This window comes from Triturus cristatus, chromosome 9 (assembly GCF_964204655.1).
Source record: "Triturus cristatus chromosome 9, aTriCri1.1, whole genome shotgun sequence".
NCBI classification, from domain to species: Eukaryota; Metazoa; Chordata; class Amphibia; order Caudata; family Salamandridae; genus Triturus; species Triturus cristatus.
In genome coordinates this window covers 885,938,988-885,959,713 of record NC_140592.1, presented here as the reverse complement: position 1 = coordinate 885,959,713, position 20,726 = coordinate 885,938,988, and the positions used below count along the sequence as shown (strand labels likewise).

At 42.9% G+C, this 20,726-nt stretch overlaps 1 protein-coding gene across 2 annotated transcripts in view; it reads right to left on the bottom strand.

The window, feature by feature from the left end:
- Positions 1 to 20,726, bottom strand: part of SETD3 (SET domain containing 3, actin N3(tau)-histidine methyltransferase) — a 452,863-nt gene that overhangs the window by 88,270 nt on the left and 343,867 nt on the right. For both annotated transcript variants that reach the window (XM_085626427.1, XM_085626428.1), the window contains exon 8: positions 8,392 to 8,506. In XM_085626427.1, the coding sequence (XP_085482553.1) occupies positions 8,392 to 8,506 (115 nt within the window). The remainder of the gene's footprint in view (positions 1 to 8,391; positions 8,507 to 20,726) is intronic.

Sequence of the window (20,726 nt, the reverse complement as noted above, 5' to 3'; positions counted from 1 at the left end):
GTGGCAGAGTACAGTGGTGCAGAGTAGAATATAATGGCTTAGTGGGCAGGGGTGTAGAGTGCAGTGGCGTAGAGTAAAGTGTTGCAGAGTATAGTAGAGTAGAGTGCAATGTAGCTGGAGTAGAGTGCATTGATTTTGAGTAAAGTGGTGTTTAGTAAATTGGCTTAGAGTGGTGTGGCGCAGAGTGCAGTGTTGTGGAGTAGATTGTTGTAGAGTGCAGTAGTGTATATAAGATTGGCGTAGAGTGAATTGGCGTGGAGTGCAGTTATGTAGAGGAGAGTAGAGTGGTGTGGAGAGTAGTGGCATAGAGGACAGTGGTGCAGAGTGCAGTGATGTAGAGTATAATAGCGTAGACTGCAGTGGCATAGAAAGCAATGGTGCAGAGTAGATTGGGACAGAGTGCATTGGTTTTGAGCACAGTGGTGTAGAGTGCATTGTTGTAGAGTGCAGTGATTCAGAGTAGAGTGGAGTGGCGCCGAGCGGATGTGCACAGATTGCTGTGGCATAGAACAGATTCAGAGTAGAGTGGAGTGGTGCATGGTAGAGTACAACGGCTTAAAGTGGCATAGAGTGCAGAGTAGATTAGAGCGGTGTAGAGTGGATTGGTGAAGAGTGCACTGGCGTGGAGTGGTACAGAGTAGAGTGCACCGATGTAGACTGCAGTGTTGTAGAGTGGCATAGAGTGGAGAGGCGTGGAGTGGTGTAGAGTGCAGTGGTGCATAGTAGAATAGTGTGAGATAGGTTGGTTTGGCAGAGAGTAGTGTTGCAGAACAGAGCGCAGTGACGCAGTATGGAGTGACGTAGTGTGGAGTGGTGCAGGGTGGAGAGGCGTAGAGTGAAATATGCATTGGGTGGTAGCACACTGCCATTACAGACAACCCATCTTTAATTGAAATGACCATTACATTTGCACAGACATACAGTTTTACCTGTAAAAGTATACAGCGCACAAATGATGTGCGAAAATGTCATCGCCTAGTGTACTGATTTGTTTTGATCGTATTAAAATACTTCTTTCAACCACAATCGAGAACTACCAACAAATTTGCTTCATTTGTGCTTTTCTAATTCTGATATATTCTGAAATATCTGCAGTTTTTACAGACATTTAAATTTTGTTGTGTGCTTGGAAAAGAAATAACATTGTACAGCCTTCCTCAAGCCCTCCCCCAGTAGACAACATGATTGTCACATAAATCCTCTCACTTTGAACACAGAGAAAGATAAGTAAACACCAAGCTCCTTGGAAGACAGAGCTTGACATTGGACCTCTGTTTTTGGATGCACAGCAAATGTGAGAGGACTGTGAACTCTTGAGATGGTCCGGAGACCTTCCTCTCGAGTGGGACCGTGACTTCCGCAGTCTCGCATGCAGGGTCGCTAGCAGCTTCAGCGACCGCTTCCTCAAAGCCTTTGGCTCCATGGCCTGGCAGTTGGAGTACAACTTGGAGTCGTGTTTGTGCTCCAGACACCACTAACACACGAGGTGGAGGTCTGTCACCGACATGGCATGGCGACAGGAGCCACAGGGTTTAAAACCAGTCTTCCTCTACTTGTTAGGGGCTGTCCGGGACGATGTCAGGAACACAGTCATGGACTTGGGCAAGGACTGGGAACGGGGTAGAAAACGTACACAGAGGAGTGCAGCGCTGCCCAGGATCACACAGGAAGTCAGAGGAGGAAAAGGGATCCAAACGGGAAGCCTGTACAAGTGAACAAGATGGCTAAGACTCAGAAAGGAAGGGCAATTTAGCATTTAGACTAATTACACCCAGGACGGACGTGCAAGACATATATATAATACAACATTAACAATAAAGGGGAGTGTGGGGTAAAGCACTCAGGAGCTCCACATGGTAAGACTGAAGCTCCGTAGGTTTCTCACCCACAATTGCTGTTACAGATACTTACTGCAAATACCCACATATAGGATATGCATGCAAAGGCATGGTCTGTGGAGCTAATACCTATTGTGATGTTATAAATGCAACTAAAAGACAATACTCACAGTGAACAAGAAACACCACCTAGGTAGTCAGCTGTGCCCACAGATCCTGGCGATCAAACAGGAACACGCAAGTCAGTAACAGCAAGGGGGTAGAACTAAACACAAGCACAATAGACAAGCAGCTAGCAAGGAGGAGTGCTCAACAGGAAAGGAAGGAAATCACAGGGCACACTTGGTAGAATGCAGGTAACAAACATACAAGGTAACAGAAGCAAGACAGTAGAATAGAAAGACAGTAAACTGGAACCAAGGAAATGGGGAAGAAAGGCAGGGACTGGAAAAGGATATACAGAAGGGGAGGCTACAAGGGTATACTAGAATAGTGCAGGTTAAGGAATCAAGAAAACAAAGTAGCATAGAAGGCAGTGCTTGGGCAGGAACAAGAATTGAGCTAAGGCGTCAAGGTAGCACTGCAGGCAGTGCCGGTTCAGGAACAGGGAATTGCTAAAGCTTCAGGAGTCAAGGTAGCACTGCAGGGAGTGCTGGTTCAGAAACACTGAATTACAAAAGCTTCAGGAGTCAAGGTAGCACTGCAGGCAGTGCTAGTTCAGGAGAAGGGAAACTGCTGCAGTTCAGGAACAAGGAATGCTAAGGCTCAGGAGTCAAGGTAGCACTGCAGGCAGTACTGGTTGAAGGAAACAGGAAATAGCTACAGCTCAGGAAACAAGGAGTCAAGAGAGCACTGCAACCAGTGCAAACCAGGAACAAGAAATAGCTGAAGCCCAGGAACAAAGAGTAACTATAGCTCAGGAACTCAGGAAACAAGGTAGCACTGCAGGCAGTGCTAATTCAGGTACAAGGAATAGCTATTGCTCAGGAACTCAGGAAACAAGTTAGCACTGCAGGCAGTGCTAATTCAGGAACAGGGAATTGCTAAAGCTTCAGGAGTCAAGGTAGCACTGCAGGGAGTGCTGGTTCAGAAACACTGAATTACAAAAGCTTCAGGAGTCAAGGTAGCACTGCAGGCAGTGCTAGTTCAGGAGAAGGGAAACTGCTGCAGTTCAGGAACAAGGAATGCTAAGGCTCAGGAGTCAGGGTAGCACTGCAGGCAGTACTGGTTGAAGGAAACAGGAAATAGCTACAGCTCAGGAAACAAGGAGTCAAGAGAGCACTGCAACCAGTGCAAACCAGGAACAAGAAATAGCTGAAGCCCAGGAACAAAGAGTAACTATAGCTCAGGAACTCAGGAAACAAGTTAGCACTGCAGGCAGTGCTAATTCAGGTACAAGGAATAGCTATTGCTCAGGAACTCAGGAAACAAGTTAGCACTGCAGGCAGTGCTAATTCAGGCACCAGGAATAGCTATAGCTCAGGAATCAAGGTATTTCAAAAGCTCAGAAAACAAGGATCGATGTCACCGGAAAACAGCTACAATGACCAATACTGGGGTGAAGGGAGCTGGGGCTTAAAAGAGCCCACAGTAATCACATGCATCAGGAGTGAGCAGGCCAGCAGCAGCCAGCCACAGGTGAGCTGAATTCCTCCACTAATCCTTGGCCTGCAGGGGTGGAGACAAAGCAGTGAGCAGGGAATTCTGGGTAATGGAGTTTCAGGCATGAGCAGGATGGCTTACACAAAACCCGGCATGGATTGGGAATGGATATCAATTCCCAAATAGTGTCCAAATGGCTGGACGTCAGTATGAACATGAAAGGAATGGTCTGGAAGCTTGTTATGACACTGGAGAGTCGCACAGGTCAGCCCCCTGGTGGTGGATATGAAAACGCAGGGAGCAAGTCGTGACAGTACTCATAATACGGACCGCAGGCCGCCAGCGACCCGACACGCCACGCCTTCACTGGCAGCCCGTGGACCTTGCCTTGCAGTTTCCATTGTCGGCAGTAAACACAGAAGATGACCGCAGGAGCATACGTAGTGAATACGTATTAAATAGGTATTCACTACGTATGCTCACACGGCCATCTTCTGTGTTTACCGCCGGCCTCTGTGACATCAGGGCACCTTCAGCAAGCCTCCCAAAAGGCCCTTTAAAAGTTAGCTGTAAGCGCTTTCCCAGCTGACTTTTAAAAGGGCGTTTTGGGAGGCTTCCTGCTTGGACAGATAGAGGCTACAGATAGAGGCAGAGAGACAGATAGAGACAGAAACAGACAGAGTTAGACAGAGATAGAGACAGAGTCAGACAGAGCTAGAGACAGAGTCAGACAGAGATAGAGACAGAGTCAGACAGAGCTAGAGACAGAGTCAGACAGAGCTAGAGACAGAGTCAGACAGAGCTAGAGACAGAGTCAGACAGAGCTAGAGACAGAGTCAGACAGAGCTAGAGACAGAGTCAGACAGAGCTAGAGACAGAGTCAGACAGAGCTAGAGACAGAGTCAGACAGAGCTAGAGACAGAGTCAGACAGAGCTAGAGACAGAGTCAGACAGAGCTAGAGACAGAGTCAGACAGAGCTAGAGACAGAGTCAGACAGAGCTAGAGACAGAGCCAGGGACAGAGAGCTAGAGACAGATAGAGACAGGGACAGACAGAGGCAGAGACAGGGACAGATCGAGGCAGAGACAGCTAGAGAGAGACGGAGAGGGAGACGGACCGAAGAAGGGGGAGAGAGACAGAGAGAGGGAGGGAGACCGACACAGAGGGAGGGAGAGGGAGACAGAGGGAGGGAGACAGAGGGAGAGAGAGGGAGAGGAGACAGGGGGAGGGAGAGAGAGGGAGGGAGGGAGAGAGAGAGAGGGAGAGAGGGAGGTGTATGCCGGGTCTGGTGGCTCAGTGGACGAAGGCGTCCGCTGCAGGGGCCTGTGTTCAACCTCATGGTCCCAGTTTTTTTTGCTCTAGCCCTGCCCTCCTCCCCCACTGACCCCACCCCCAAAGGTGCGGCCCTCAGCCACAAACCACACTGTAAATTTGGCAGCCCGAGATTAAGTTTGTGAGTACCCATGCTCTATGACATCCTTGACACACCAGGAGGAAAATACCTCAAAAAAGGTTGTCAAAACTTCTAAAAAATCCTGTCAAAAACTCTCAGATGAGACCTGGCTGGCGCAGAAAGAAAAGAACTGACGTCAGAGCGCCGAGGTGGTGCGTATATAGGTGATGCAGATGTCACGGCTCCACCGACCGGCACGCAGGGAAACTGCTCACAAAAAATCTTTCGGATCCAGTCTGATGCCTGGGGAACGCAAAGATAATTAATCTGTGGCTAGATGTCTCTAGCAGACAAACTTACTTATTTAAAGTAAAAAGAAAATGAGACAATAGGATATATGCTTTTGACACACGTGCCACTGGGATGCACATGGTGTTATTGTGAAGGGCTTCATAAAATAATCTCCAGCCACCCACAGACAGCGATCTGGAAAAGCAAAGTAAATGTTAAATTTGCTTTTTTTCGGTGTTACCTACCAATATAGCTTGCCCTGTTTCCATATTTCAACATCTGCTGGTGTCACCCACCTCCTCGCCCAGACTTCTGTTGTGTAAGCATTTTCTTTGAACTATGTGGCCCTGCACCAAGTTAAGAAACGTTCTTCCCCTGGCTCCCTTTACCGGCAGGTAGTTGTACTGGTAGTTTTTGACTAAGGGTGAGCAGGAAGTGGCTGAGAGTGTTCAGGATATGGTGGCTGACTGTGTGAAGCAAATTCGAAGGATTTGCAGAGAAATGCAGAAGGTGTGCAGGCTAGTTGGGATGATTAGAATACGGATGAGGGTATGCAGAGATTGGCTAAAGTTATGTGTAGTGTGGAGATAGACGACAAAGTGAATCACATGGATGACTGCTCAGTGTAAGCCTGTGCAGACCTTGGTTTAGAGTGCCAAGCACAACAGTGAGTGCGAACAGCAAGGCGATGGGCAGTGGCAGTATGCAGCGCATGGCCCTGGAGTAAGTGGAATATGACTGAGGACTTGAAATATTTCATCAAAAGGGAAATGTGAGGAATGGTAAATGCTGCCTACATTATCAGATAAAGACTCATACCACAATGTATAATCAGGGAAACATTTGAAATCTAGGTATGCAAGGTAGAACTAGCCTGCAAAGCTCCACCCTGTTGTACAATAGCAACTGATAAGATGTGCTGTACCTGGCACACAGTGGGGGGATGGGGGTGTAAATGTGAGGGAGGATTAGACTGATATTTCATTAGCTACTCGGAATCTCCGATGGGACGGTTAACAGGAATTACAGGCCCCATTCTGATACTGAAATTCACACTACAACTGTGGACCTAGAAATAAACCGCCATGGTCTCTGGTTCCTGAATGCAGATGTGATCTTCAGGGCAAGCTGCAGGGGAGAATAGGCATTTACTTTACTTTAGGGAATCTGACACAGAATTACCGACACCCCTATAATTCCTCATCAGGACCTGGGGGCCCACTTATGCTGATGTCCCTTGAGTTACCTGTACTGGTATTGGTAACTGCAAGAAAGGGGAGGGAATTTAACAGACAGTAGTAAGTGCCACTCATGAGGGTCTAAATGCAATTCAGGTCACACAGTGAATATATCAAAAACAGATGTGGTCAGTACTTTCATCCAGCATCCCTCTTCATGTTGATGTAAAGTAGGAGCCCACAAGTATAAGCCAATTGATTACCAAAGTATGTAGTGCTTTTCTCACAAACAAAAATAATGAAAAACTAGAGAGGCAGTTTGATTACTGCAACCCAATTAGAGGACAACGTAGGCCACAGGTGCAAAGCAGACCTTGGGGCCCAGAGAAGTAATCAAGCCAAATGCCTTGCAGATCCTCAAAATTACTCTGCCAGCCACCCAGCCCCATCCAAAGCCCACAATAGGGGGTGGAGGAGGGAGCCTGAGTGGGGAAAAAGTCCTCAAAAGCATGGCGAAAACAGTGGAGGCGCAGCACAGTGGGTGCAAGAGGGGGCTCAACGACCTTTGAAATGCCTTTTCAGGCCAGTGCAGTTTGCGTTGGAAACCGGTCACAGCAGCAGCAGACAACGTCACTGCCGCAAAAAGAAGAAAAAACACTTACACCGTTTATAGGTTGAACGCGGGCGGGCGTGTGTTGTTGGTGCAGTGAGATTAGAGAGTGTGGCGGTAACAACTATGGTCTGCTCTTAAACAACGGACAGGCTGCAGGGGTGGTCAAATAGTGGTGTTTGGATGCCAAACAGCTAGGCCACCAGGAGATGAACGCGTGGGGGGCTTGTGGCATGGGCAAAGAACTTTCAGCCCAGCCCCAGCGAGGGCCAGCCAAAGTTGTGATGGTAGCAAGAGCCTTAAATTCATCACGGGGTAACCACGACAGGGAACTAAAGAAATAATGCTAATAATGATCATGAATTATACAGGATTCCTCTGGCCAATGTCAATTGCGCACACAAAATCAACAACCTCTCTTATGCGGATTACACAAAACTCATACCTTTTCCTTCAGATAAGGCTCCCAACTCAAAAAACAAGTTCACCACCTGCATGACTGGATGAAAGCCAATTGTCTCAAGCTCAAGACCGAAAAGAAGAAGCAGTTACCTTCTGCAAGAGCAACCTACCATGGGACTTCCAACTGGTGGCTGGCCAAATTTGGGCCATCACCCAGAACCTACGCCAGGAACCTTGGAGTAATCATCTATATTTAACTGGACCTGACCACATAAGTCAATGCTGTCACTTCATCCTGTTTCCACATCCTGAAGATACGGAGTACATTCTTCAAATGGCTCCCAAGCAACACCAAGAAAAACATACACTCACGCCCTAGGAACACCCTCTACGTTGGGATCAACAAGCACCTCACTAGAAGACTACGCTCGACAGCTGGACTCACCCTCAACCTCCTACACAGAACTCATATCACACCACACTTCAGGGAACTACACTGGCTACCAATACATACACAAGCTCAATTCAAACTCCTCACACACATTCAAGGCCTTACACAACTCAGACCACGCCAACCTGAACACTTGCATCGCCTTCCACCAACCACCCAGACACCTGCGCTCTGCAGGACTCGTAATCGCACACATCCCACGCATACTCAGAATCAGATCAGGAGGACAGACATTCTCTTACATCACTCCTAAGCGTGGCGCTGCCTCCCAGTCCACATGAGGGCCTCCTATTCTCATCTTGAGTTCTGCAAGAAGCTGAAGAACTGGCTTTTCAATTGACCAATCCACCATACGCAGGGCTAGGCACCCATACCTGCTCAGAGCCAGGATACCCTCCTGGGTGATAGTACGCTTACCAATGCACATAACATGAATGCTTTTAGATCAGTTGTAAGTGGATGAGTGACAATAAAACTGCAGGCTTACAATTCCAGGAACGTTTCCAGCAAGCTATTGGGTAAACATAAAGGGGGTGGGAAAGGCTCAAGTGCACCGGGGTTTACACATAGAGCACGTCACGAACAGAGGGAGCCTCTAAAATCGAGTCATTGGAGGAGCTCTTACCAGTCCATTAGTGTGATTGCACATATCCCACAACGGAATCAAAGCCAGGGTAAGGCGTGATCCATCCTCGGTGGGAATCTGATTCTGTCGAGTCATCACAGAGGAAACCGCCCATCTGCAGAAGGAAATAAAAATGTCTATTTAATTAAAACGTTAAAAAAATATTTTATATCTAACACAGATCGGCGAGAACAGAAGATCCATAAACCGGAAACCAATTTGTTTTTGCAGAACAAACCCTCCCACTATACACTTACTTTGAGAACTTGCAATTAAAATCCAACCACGACCCCTGAAATGCGTAGAGTATAAGCATTCAGGATTAGCCTCTGCAAAACGTATTTCAAGTTTGATTGACAATATTAAGTTATAATGATGTACGCATTACTCCTCTGCCCCAAAAATATTAAGCAGATTTCTTTACTGAACTGTACAAAAAAGTTCATAAAGAAAATATTTTCTTAGGGAAAATGTCAGGATGACTGCTACAAACCGCACTGTGCTAAAAAAAAGAACATTAAGTATTCTACCATTCAAATCATTCCAAAGCCACATATATTAGTACCAGATACTAACAGTTTGGTTTTACTTAACAATTGCTACTGTTTTTTTGTCGTTTCAATTCGGTCCGTCAAACAAATATTATTCACCGCTGCCGCTGGTTAGTTTCACGCTGTATAAATACAACAGACAGACATTTTCATACACAACCAACGTGATTGTAGTAAGGGGTTCCTTTTACGATGATCCAAATAACTTCCAGTACGTCGGATTAAGTTGAAGGAAATAAAGTTTATTCCAAAACAGTTGACCCACGACTTGCTCTTCCAGTGACTCAGTCTTCATCTGAATGTCACACCAACATTCCAGAATCAGACAGAGTCACATGGAACACTTACACTACTACGATACCTTAAAGTAACCACAGCAATATTGAGAAATACACAATACATAACACTTACTACACACCCTCCCTTTTTCCACAAAATAGAAATTGACTCAGACTATGAGAATACAAATATCTTTGAGAAATAAGACAATGAAATGTAAACCACAAAGAAAAATCAATAAATAAATAAACTGAAGAATTAAGTCATAACGTAGTCACGGAAACGGAGAGGTGCTGAACTTATTCTTGAACCAGCAAAAGTGCCACAACTACCATCACCTTCTCCTTTATGAGATGTAGAACAAGGTGAGATTTGATGTGATGATGTTACATTAGAATCACCTCTATCAGATTGATCTGAATGACTAGGAGATGAGTGACTCTAAGAACTAGTTTGAGTGCAAATATTGTCGCAGACACCAAACCAATCTGAACCCAAATTTTCAATTACATTGGTGTTATGTTTGTTTTCACGAAAAATGTCAGCTTGTCTATAGGTTATTTTAATCAGTGCATTTCTGTTCCACCAGCCTCCATCCTGTAAAAGAACAGACATGCGAGAAACTTTTATAACTTGAACAGGAGATGAAAATTTTGAATGACCTTTAGAGACTTTAATTGGTTTCCTGATCAAAACCCAATCACCAGGAAATAAAGGTTTATCAGAAACAAGCATGCGTTTATCATAATCATGTTTGTAGCCGTCTTGTTTTTTATTACATTCTCTCTAATTTTGTTTAAATCAAGAGGAGCATGAGAAGATTTCTCAAATAACCATGAAGGATTAAGTTTAGAGGTTGGTATGCGGCCTCTTAACATCATTAAAGGTGAAACACCTGTGGTAGTGTGTGGTGTGGTATTGTAGTTCCAGACTTTCTGGAATAAAAAAGAAGGAATGTTTAAACCACCACTGATAGCTGTTTGTACAGCATCTTTTAACAACCGGTTGGCACGCTCAACATATCCATTTGTAGCTGGACTGTACAAAGGAGCTAGGGTATGTTTGATATCTAATTTCCTTAAAAACAAGTTAAAATCATGAGCAGTAAAATGAGAACCATTATCCGTTAAAATGTCATCAGGTGTTCCTTCAGTGTAAAATAAACGTTGCAAAAATAAAATGGCAGTATCAGAATCTGCGTTTTTGACAAAAGAAAAATAGATCCATTTTGAAAAATAATCTACAGCCACAATTAGATACTTTTTTTCCGAATTGAAAACAGAAAATGGACCGGAATAATCTAAACCAATTTTTTTCCATGCTGCAGAAGGCCATTGAACAGGACAAAGAGGAGAATTTGCAGACTTCCAATGCTTGTCGGAGCAAAGAAATTGAGGACATTGGTTAATATGAGTTTTGACTTGATTGTCAATACCAGGCCACTAATAGATTTGTTTAATTTTGTTAACCGTAGCCTTGGTACCTGGATGTCCCTCATGAGCAAGAGAAATTATCATGTCCCTAATGCCTCTGGGAGGAACAAATTTATCTTGCCGGATTAAAATATCATTAGAACAGGATAATTCAGAAGCGATTTGTGAAAAATGCTTTTCTTCTACAGATAGACTCCTATCCAGAGGCCACCCATTAACTAGAAACTTTTTAACATTCTGCAAGCAATCATCCTGCTCAAAACTCCATACCCAATCTTCCTGAGTGATTTTGTAACTTTGTACGACATCTTCGACAGAAAAAACACATTCAAACTCCTCATCAGAATCAATAATTCCTTGACTGTGAGGAAGAGGAATGCGTGAGAGGCAATCAGCTCTAATATTTTTACCTCCAGGAAGATACTTGATATCAAAATTAAATTCCTTAGGTCTAGCTAATAACCTCAACAGCCAAGAAGATGCTTTGTTGGAGGAACTGTCACCAAGCATGTCCATTAATGGTTTATGGTCTGTAAATAGCTGAAACTTAGTTCCCCAAATTTACATGCAAACTTTTTCAACTGACCAAGTACAAGCTAACGCTTCGCGCTCAATGGTACTATAGTTGAGTTCAGCAGAAGTCAATGTACGAGAAGCAAAAGCTATCATGCACTCTTGACCGTTAACAATCTGACTCAAGACAGCCCTGAGACCTTTGGCACTAGCATCAACAGTTATGATGCTTTGAACACCATATGTGAATGGTTTAATTGCAGGTGCATTAACAATTAATTTTTTAACTGATGTGAAGGCTTCGTTTGTGTCTGAAGACCAGTCAAATTGTGCTTTTTTTTTAAATTAAATTCCTAAGTGGCTGTATGACAAGGGCATATCCTTGAACGAAGCGAGCATAGTACTCACTCAATCCGAGAAATGCTCTCAGAGAATCCTTGTCTGAGGGGGAAGGTGCATTTTTGATAGCATCCAATAATGAATTTTTAGGTTTAATACCTTCACTTGATAGATTGTGACCCAAGTAGTCCACATTCTGGGCAAGAAAATTGCATTTTTTTATATTGACGGTCATACCTTGTGTTTGTAAGTTTTGCAAAACTTTTCAATTAAAATGTAATGTTGTTCTAATGATTCCGAGTGCACTAATATGTCGTCCTGAAAGGCTTGAATGCTGGAGCAATTGTTAAAAATCTTGTCCATCAATCTCTGAAATATACTGGCAGCTGATGCTAACCCAAAAGGAAGTCTCTTATACCTGTAAACCCCAAATGGAGTTACAAAGGTGGTTAGAGGTTGAGATTTAACGGACAAAGGAATTTGGTGATACGCAGAGCGTAAATCAATAGTAGAACAGAATTTGCTGCGACCCAACTTTGCAAGCATATCATGAATTTTGGGTAAAGGATGTGCATCCACAACAATGTTACGATTGAGAATTCTCAAATCCGCACATAGACTAATATCGCCAGAGTGCTTATGTGCCACGACTGCAGCAGAAACCCACTCTGATGATTCCACAGGACAAATAATATCTTGAGAACACAATTGATCAAGGTGTTTTTTGAGATCATCTCTAACCGAGAGTGGAACAGGACATACTTTTTGAATAACTGGAAAAACTTTCTCCTTCAATTTTATAGTGTGTTCAAAGTTTTTGACTAAGCCAACATCTGAACTAAACCCAGATTTGTATTTCTCAAACAATTTACCAAGAGTAGGATCCTGTGTTTTGTTATCGTCAACAGATAAAACAGGAAAATCACCAAGTACGACAGGTTCAGGATGACCAGGTTTCAATAGTATTCCCAGACCCTCTTGGTCACGCCAACCTAAAATGTCTCTACCATCCAATGCAACATAAACCTTTGTGTTGATGACCCTTCCATTAAAATTAATTGTGTCATTAAAATATCCACGCATGATGATGTCATATTCACCAAACGCTTTGGGATTCACATCAGTGGAAATTAATTCTGTGTTTGGCCATAACCTGTAAAATGTCTTCTCATCTAGGATAGTGATTGGCGAACCTGAATCAGCCATTACATCAATGTCAATTTGACCTATCAATACCTTGCAATTAGGCCCTGTAACTTTTTTACCATCAAGAGAATTGATATGTACAGATAAAGAAGACACATTTAAAGCATCACAAATTTCATCATCTGTGTAAATGTAGTTCACTTTGCTTTTGTCCTTAGGTGCTCTACACATAGTGAAAAAATGACCAATTTTTTATATAGTTATTACATCTCTTGCCTTGAGCGGGACAATTAGGGTTATTACCAACATGAAATTTTGATCTACACCTGTAACAGAAAATGTTAGGTTTACACGCAAACATTTTTTTTTCCTTTAAACGATTAGTAAGAGCATTAACATCAATTTGGTTACTATTATCAGAAGATATGTTCATAAGATTGGTGTTGTTGGATGCACAAGAAGTCTTGGCTAAAAAAAATTGTGAAGTAACAGAGCACTCAATGCTCTTTGCGATAATAACTTCATCCAAAGTTGGATTTTTACAAGTTAATATGCGTTCCTGAATTTTTTTGTTGTAACAATTAAATACTAATTGATCTCGAAGCGCAGTATCCAAATAGGAACCTAAATCGCATTTTGAGGCAAGAACCCTTAACGTTGCCAAATAATCCTCTATAGATTCTTCTGCTAACTGCTTCCATTTAAAAAAACATGTCTTTCAACCATTATTGAAGGCTCATCTTTGTACTGCTTCCCCAGGCGAGCTAACGCTTCAGAATATACATTCCAAGAATCATCTGATGATGGATTTTGAACAGTTGGTAAACTGTCGAATAATTGTTGTCCAGCATCACCCAGATGATTAAACAAAATTTCCCTTTTCCTTGTTGGAGAATACTCAAGAGCATCTATTGCTTCTAAATAGTTAGTAAACACTCGTAACCACTTGTGCCAAGGCGTAGGTGGCTTACCTGCAACCTTCAGGAAACATGGTGGAGCCACAATGCTTTCATTTGAATTAGGCATTATGAATATAAAAGCTTAACAAATAAAGCTTTGATCTCTTTTTTTTTTTTCTTTTCTTATTAATATATCCAAGGTAACTGGCTTCGAAATAAAAAAAAAAAAGAAGAAAAAAAACGATCTCCAAGTATAACGTGGCACAAGTGTCTTTAAATAGAAACAATCCCAATTGTACAAAATGGCCGCTCCAGCGTGACGAAGCAATCACGCGTTGACCTATTACCAACGTTCACATGAGGAGTGTCAATAATGAGCAGGCTTCCGATCCTTGAAGTCAGAGCGTGAGCGCGAACACCAGGAAAGCATGCGCTCGGAATTGAAGACGGGATTCAAACAATGCCACAGTCAGCCGACAGGCATGAAAAAACATTGCAGGACGAGAAACAGATGGCCCAATACACACTGTACTCACAAGTGCCCAAGCTCGAAAAGTACTCTGGCCATACGCAGGATGCAGCAGTCGGTGGGTCTTTTTCCTTTTCTTTTTCCGCTTCCCAGTATTTCTCGGTTAAGCGCAATTCCTAAAATCAAAAGCGCTCTGCCCGAACAAATCCCAGTGCGTCGCAAAAATATGTAGTAAGGGGTTCCGTTTACGATGATCCATATAACTTCCAGTACGTCGGATTAAGTTGAAAGAAATAAAGTTTATTCCACAACAGTTGACCCACGACTTGCTCTTCCAGTGACTCAGTCTTCATCTGCATGTCACACCAACATTCCAGAATCAGACAGAGTCACATGGAACACTTACACTACTACGATACCTTAAAGTAACCACAGCAATATTGGGAAATACACAATACATAACACTTACAACAGTGATAACACTCAAGTTATCAGTATACGGGGGAAGGAACGGCTGAGTCCATCGACACAGAATCCAGACCAATGACCAGTGGGGCACATATATACGTCTCATGAGCTAACTTTACTCCGTGTAACGTATTCGTATTGTGAACACAACTTTATTACCGCTATATTTCCTAACAAAAACAACAACTGTTTTCTTGCCTCCTATAACATTTTCCCATGAAAGTATAAGTCGGGATACAGTAGGTGTCGTAATGAAACATGGTGGGGTCCCGCCTGCAGAGTAAGGCGAGGCGCTATTAGACTCCCATGTCTCAAAGACACTAAGTCTACAGTTGAAATGGGGCTCCTGTAGGGTTCCTCCCCCCGCCCCCACACAAAGTAGCTGCAGAGGCCGGCATTACACCTCTGTATTTGTTTACATTTGCTCTGATTCGGTTAGTCTCCAGTCTCTCCTAGCAGCCCAGAGAGCAAGGAAAGAGCAGACAGTTTTTTTTGTGAAATTTAAAATTTTAATGTGCTTTGTGTGTGTCTGCTTACGTTTTTCATTTTAAAACTGCACTAAAATCACAAACAGACGAAACTCCCGCCCCAAAAGAACAAAAACAGAAGGAAAGGTCGTACTAAACCTACCCTAAGTGTGTAGGGGCTGCTTATTCTGTTAGTTAGTTAGTGTTAAATTGTGTTTGGGAGTGTTTAGCACTAGTTTTTGCGGTGGAAGAGAAGGATTTATAGTCCACCTAGGGTTTAGGGGTTTCAGCCCAGGTAAAAGGAGTCGCCTATTTGGGCCTGGAAAGGTCCTACGACTAGAATCTCTGCCAAAAATCACATCCACATTAGGTAAGCGGAGATACCGCCTCCAGATACAAGGTAAAACAAACATCTATTCCTTCAGCAAATCCCACTCCTTCTTCCACTATCATAAGCTTTACACAACCATGCAACACATCACAACATCTCATTATATTATCAAACAGGCATGCATCCATACTCATCCTACCTATCCAAACTCCTTCCCCATCTTTCCACCTACATCTTTAGGCACAGCCTCATAACCATACCATGAACCTCTCATACTGCAACCCCAACAAACTACTGTAACCCCATGACTCACTTCACTCGTATCCTTCACACCTACACCACATTTCAACTAATGCATCACTAGCACCTATCACCTCCTCGTTCATCCTCCCACTCAATCACTGTTATACGTCCGTCTCCACCTATCCATTTACTACACCCTTGCATAGCAATTTTACTCCCAACACAGCCTGCTAATCCCACCCCTGGACAACCACACTCGCCCCCACTTATCTTACCTATCCTAACATATCTCAACTCACAACTCCCTATCCTAACTCCTATAACCCCTCGCTACACTTAACACGTACATCTACTATAACAAATCTGATATACAATACTACCTCAACTCTTAACATACCCCTGTCCACAAACGCATTCCACATGTACTACCACCCACCGACAACCTTCGACTAGCAGCATAACCATCTTTACCATCAGAAAAGATCACAGACCTTCCCGCCATCACCACTCACAAACCCCATCCTCACATTCTCCCTCTTTATGTTATTTATTTTAGAGACTGCAACATAAACCCCAAAGGGTATCCAGCCATTAAACCAAAAGATTCCCCAAAAAAGGCATTGTTCAAACTACTAGATACAGAAGAGCCATGTCTTTAGAGTTTTTAGAGCTTTCCAGAATTGAAGTAAAGAGGGAATTTTCCACAAATGAGCAGGAAGCTCATTCCATTCCACATTGGCTGCACAACTGGAGAAAGCCTTGCCTCCTGTATGGCACGGAGTGGTCAGCAGTAGAACCAGCATATGTGCGTCAGAGGAGCGCTGCATAAGAATGGGAGTGTACCTCTTGAATTTATTAGCCACATAAACGGGCCTATTCGATGAGCTGCTTTATAGGAGGCGGAGTGATTTAAACCTCACTTCGCTTTGCTTTTCAACTGTAAGCCAGAGCGGATGTTTTAGGGCCTCCAAAGAGAATGACCAAGAAGGACGGCCCTGTATCATCTTGGCTGCCAATTTCTGAATGCCTTGCAATTTCCTTAGCAGTCCCTTGTCTGTCCCAAAATAGGGGGAATCGCAGTAATTCAGGCAGCTGAAAATAGTTGCCTGGATCACCATATTGACTTGTTTGGGAAGGAAGATTAGATCTTCTTCAAGCTCTTAAGTAAAAAAAATTATAAGTTGAAACCACATGATCTACCTGAGCCTACAACTCGAGGTTGGGTTGAAGATAGATGACTAGATTTTTAAAAAACCTTAACAGGAGCAGGGTGTACCATCCGGGGGGGGAGAAGGGGCAGAAATTAAGAGGTAACATACTTGGGGTCTGCCGATGTTGAGCCACAGAACCTCTGTTTTTTTCCGAGTAATCCTTTAAGCCATTCTAATGCAACCATCTGGAGACAGCTGTCATACACCTGTGAAAAGAATCAAAAGGATCATCGATAACCCTAGCTGCAGTGATAATAAGCTACGGGTCAGCGACATAATCCATGCATTGCACTGCGAACGATTTAATATGTTTTAGAAGAGGGCAGATGTAACAAATTAAAGTAGGGCGAAGCGCAGAGACCAGTGCCACCCCTGCTATATGGCCTTAGAGTCAGGGAGAAAAGGAGGCAGATAGACTGCTTGTGTCCTACCTGTCAGGTAGGCCCTATAGCAGTCATGGACAGTGTCTTTAATTCTGGGTTCCTGTAACCAGTTCAGTAGAATGCCATGGGAGACCATATCAAATGCTGTTAATAGATATGAAAGAACCAGCGCATATGGTTCAGTATGATCTGACATCATATAACTATCACTCAGTAAAACTCAACATTACTCAACAACACACAAACCAACTCATCCACAACTTTCATACAAACCAATCAACACTCACCAATTGCTGATTTTAGAGCATGCAAACTAGACCACCAAGATCCACAGCCAACCCTTACTCATCACCAGTCCACGTTCAACAAACAAAAAAGACAAAAATCAATCACACAAACTTTTCATTAACCATTTTTATTTTACGGAGTTTTATATAGCGCGAACTTGACCTGATATCGGGTATCAGAGTGCTTTACATAGCACCAGTTGCGTTACATGAGGACACATTCATTCACCATACTGCACCACTACAGATCTCAATCCTGTTGTAAATGAAAACAAAATCCAAAACCCATAACTACCTTCCAAACACAAACGGAGTCCTACTCTCCCTCCCATAAAAACCCTTCAAATGTCTAATAAACGTACTTGTGCAGGAAAGTGAAGGCGAAGAATGGTACAATCCCACCACTCTCTCTCTCCAGCAATACTTCCTACCTCCTCACCATACCAGACACAAAAAGAACCAATCTGCACCAATAGTAAACACATATCCGCAAACAGCATAAGACCAGAAATAACCCAGATGCATAACCTCCATGCCTTAAAAGAAAACTATTGCATCTTTAATGTTTGCTTAGGAATGCCCAGTCAACGAGCAAAAATAAATACAACATCTCTGACCTACTAACAGATACAGAACCAGACATAATATTCATCACTGAAACCTAGTTGGGAAAAGATAAGGCCCTAGTCCTGCATATAGCTACACTCGCCCCTCCTGAAGGAAAAAAAAGGAGGTCGACTAGTCATTGTATAAGGGCACTATAAGTATCACTTGGTTGAAAGATGTAACTGCACAAGGTTGTGAAGCCCTTCTTTCTAGATGCCCAGCCAGTTCCACTTTCACCTGCCACTACCTCTTGCTCTATAGACCGCCACCCAACAAACTCCTGCTGTCCCATACAGCCAACAACCACCACAGCAGATACTCAGCTTTCCAAGAAATTACAACCTCAGAATTTGAAGTCTATGAATAGCTAGCTACTCTTTGAATCTATGCCTTCCACACATTTATTTAACAAATCCCTTCAACCAACATCTGTCAGAAATATTATCAACAACTCCTTAAAAATAGGAACTTTCCAAGAGACATTAAAGAAGGCATACTTATCCCCACTGCTTAAGAACTGATGCACTCTCCACAGGACAACAACTTGGACCCTCAAGACCTCAACAGCTACAGACCAATATCCAAATGTACTTTTCCTTAACCCCTTCTACTTGTCGGACGCGCGGGAGTGCATCCAACGCCATGGTACAGGGAATCCCTCTGGTGGGGGCGCTATTTTTCACTCTTTATATGTTACCAAATGAACGGCTATATACCGGGTACACAATGAAAAACCATTGATGGATGCAGCTCAGTTATTGGATTTGGGTTCCTCGGGTTCTTGGTGTACCTACAAGTCCTATATATCCCTACAACCAGAAGGGTCCAGCGGATTTAACTGCATTTTGCTTTAAAAAAAATCTGTCATACTTAGAAGAAGTCACAGGTGAAAATGTTGGCACAAATGGCTATTTATTTCAACTCATTTTCCAATTTTTCTTATTTTCAACTGTTAGTTTCTATTAAAAAAAAACTTGAAGGATCTACACAAATGACCCCTTGCTGAATCAAGAATTGTGTCTACTTTACAGAAATGCATAGCTGTCCAGGATCCATTATTGCTTTCACGCCCATTTCTTCCACTAACTGGAAGGTTGAAAGCAGAAAAAGTAGCAAAAATAGGCTACATCCCAGTAAAATGCCAAAACTGTGTAAAAATGATTGGTTTTCTAAAAAACGTCTGATTGTCCCTGAAAGCTGGGAAGATGGTGATTTCAGCACCATAAACCTTTTGTTGATACCATTAGCAGGGGAAAAAACACATGCTTTCTTCTGCAGCACTTTTTCCCCATTTCTCCAAAATCCACAAACCCTGGGTACCTTTAAAATCCCCATGATGTTGGAAGAAAAGGACGCTAATTTGGCGTGGATACCTTATGTGGACAAAATGTTACAGGGGCCTAAGAGCGAACTACCCCAAATAGCCCAAAAAAGGATTAGAAGGGCGGGGTTGAGGCTAGCAGCAAAAGGTTAACAAACTTATGGAAAGAACAGCCTTTTGCCAGATCTCAGAATTCATACATGAACACCAACTTCTCTCAGACTGGCAAACAGGACTCTGCCCAGAGAGAGCAACTGAATGTGCCCTAATAGCAATTTGGGACGACTTCAAAAGCAGTTGACAAAAAAGGGAATTAATATATCACTACTCCTGGACCTTTCAGCAGCCTTTGGCATAGTACACAATGACACGTTACTTCTTAGAGTAAAATAAGTTGATGAAGAAGGCATCAGACTCAACTGGATTTCCTTTTACCTAAACAGAACGTACCAGATTCACAGACCACCTTTCTCTTTAGCTCCTTATTGTGTAAAAACGGCAGTTTATCATCTCACTGCTACTCTTTAACATATACAAGAACCCACAACAAAATGTTACTATTCGTTTTTAATTCAGTTGCTTTAATTAACAATGAAGATGAAACACAGATACTTCTCTAGTTGGAAAACTCTAACGGCCTAGGAATATCAAAAAGTACCATCTCATGTGCCTGACAGCTGTAGAATACATGACAAAGAATCATCTCAAGTTGAATGCTTCAAAAACTGAAAGAATTACATGCTGCGACTGGAAAAACTCTGACTATTTTTCTGGCCAGATAAATTAGGACTCCTAACAAAAATAGCACAAACATTAAGAAATATCTGAATTTTCTTAGACTCCACAATTTCCATGAATACTCTATGGGATAATCTTTGCAAATCTACCATATACACAATGAAAATGCTTAGACGCATCTTTCCACATCTTGGATTTTTTCATAGGTACAGGCAAAAACATCACTGGACTATGTTAATGGACTATACCACATAACTCCAGTCTCCACTATGAGAAGGCTGCAACTGATCCGAACCTCAGCAACAAGACTACTAAAAAATGTGACTATACTAATCCATATTTCTCCAATCCTGAAGACTCTACAAAGGCTCGCAATAGCAAGAAATCATCTTTCAAACTACTGTGCATCACTCACAGAGCTATTAATTACAGAGGACCACAATTCATTCAAGCAAAATCGATACAATATTTCCATTTGGGAATAGATGTTCCAGTCTGGCACTGAGCTTAATCACTGGTTATGGGAAGAAAAACATTGGTGGTGCTACTTTATCTTTGTAAATGGCAAAACTGTGGAATTCTCTACCACCAAAGATAAGAGCTACTGAGAATCAGACAGATGGTAAAGACCTGGTAATTCCCAAAGTGATC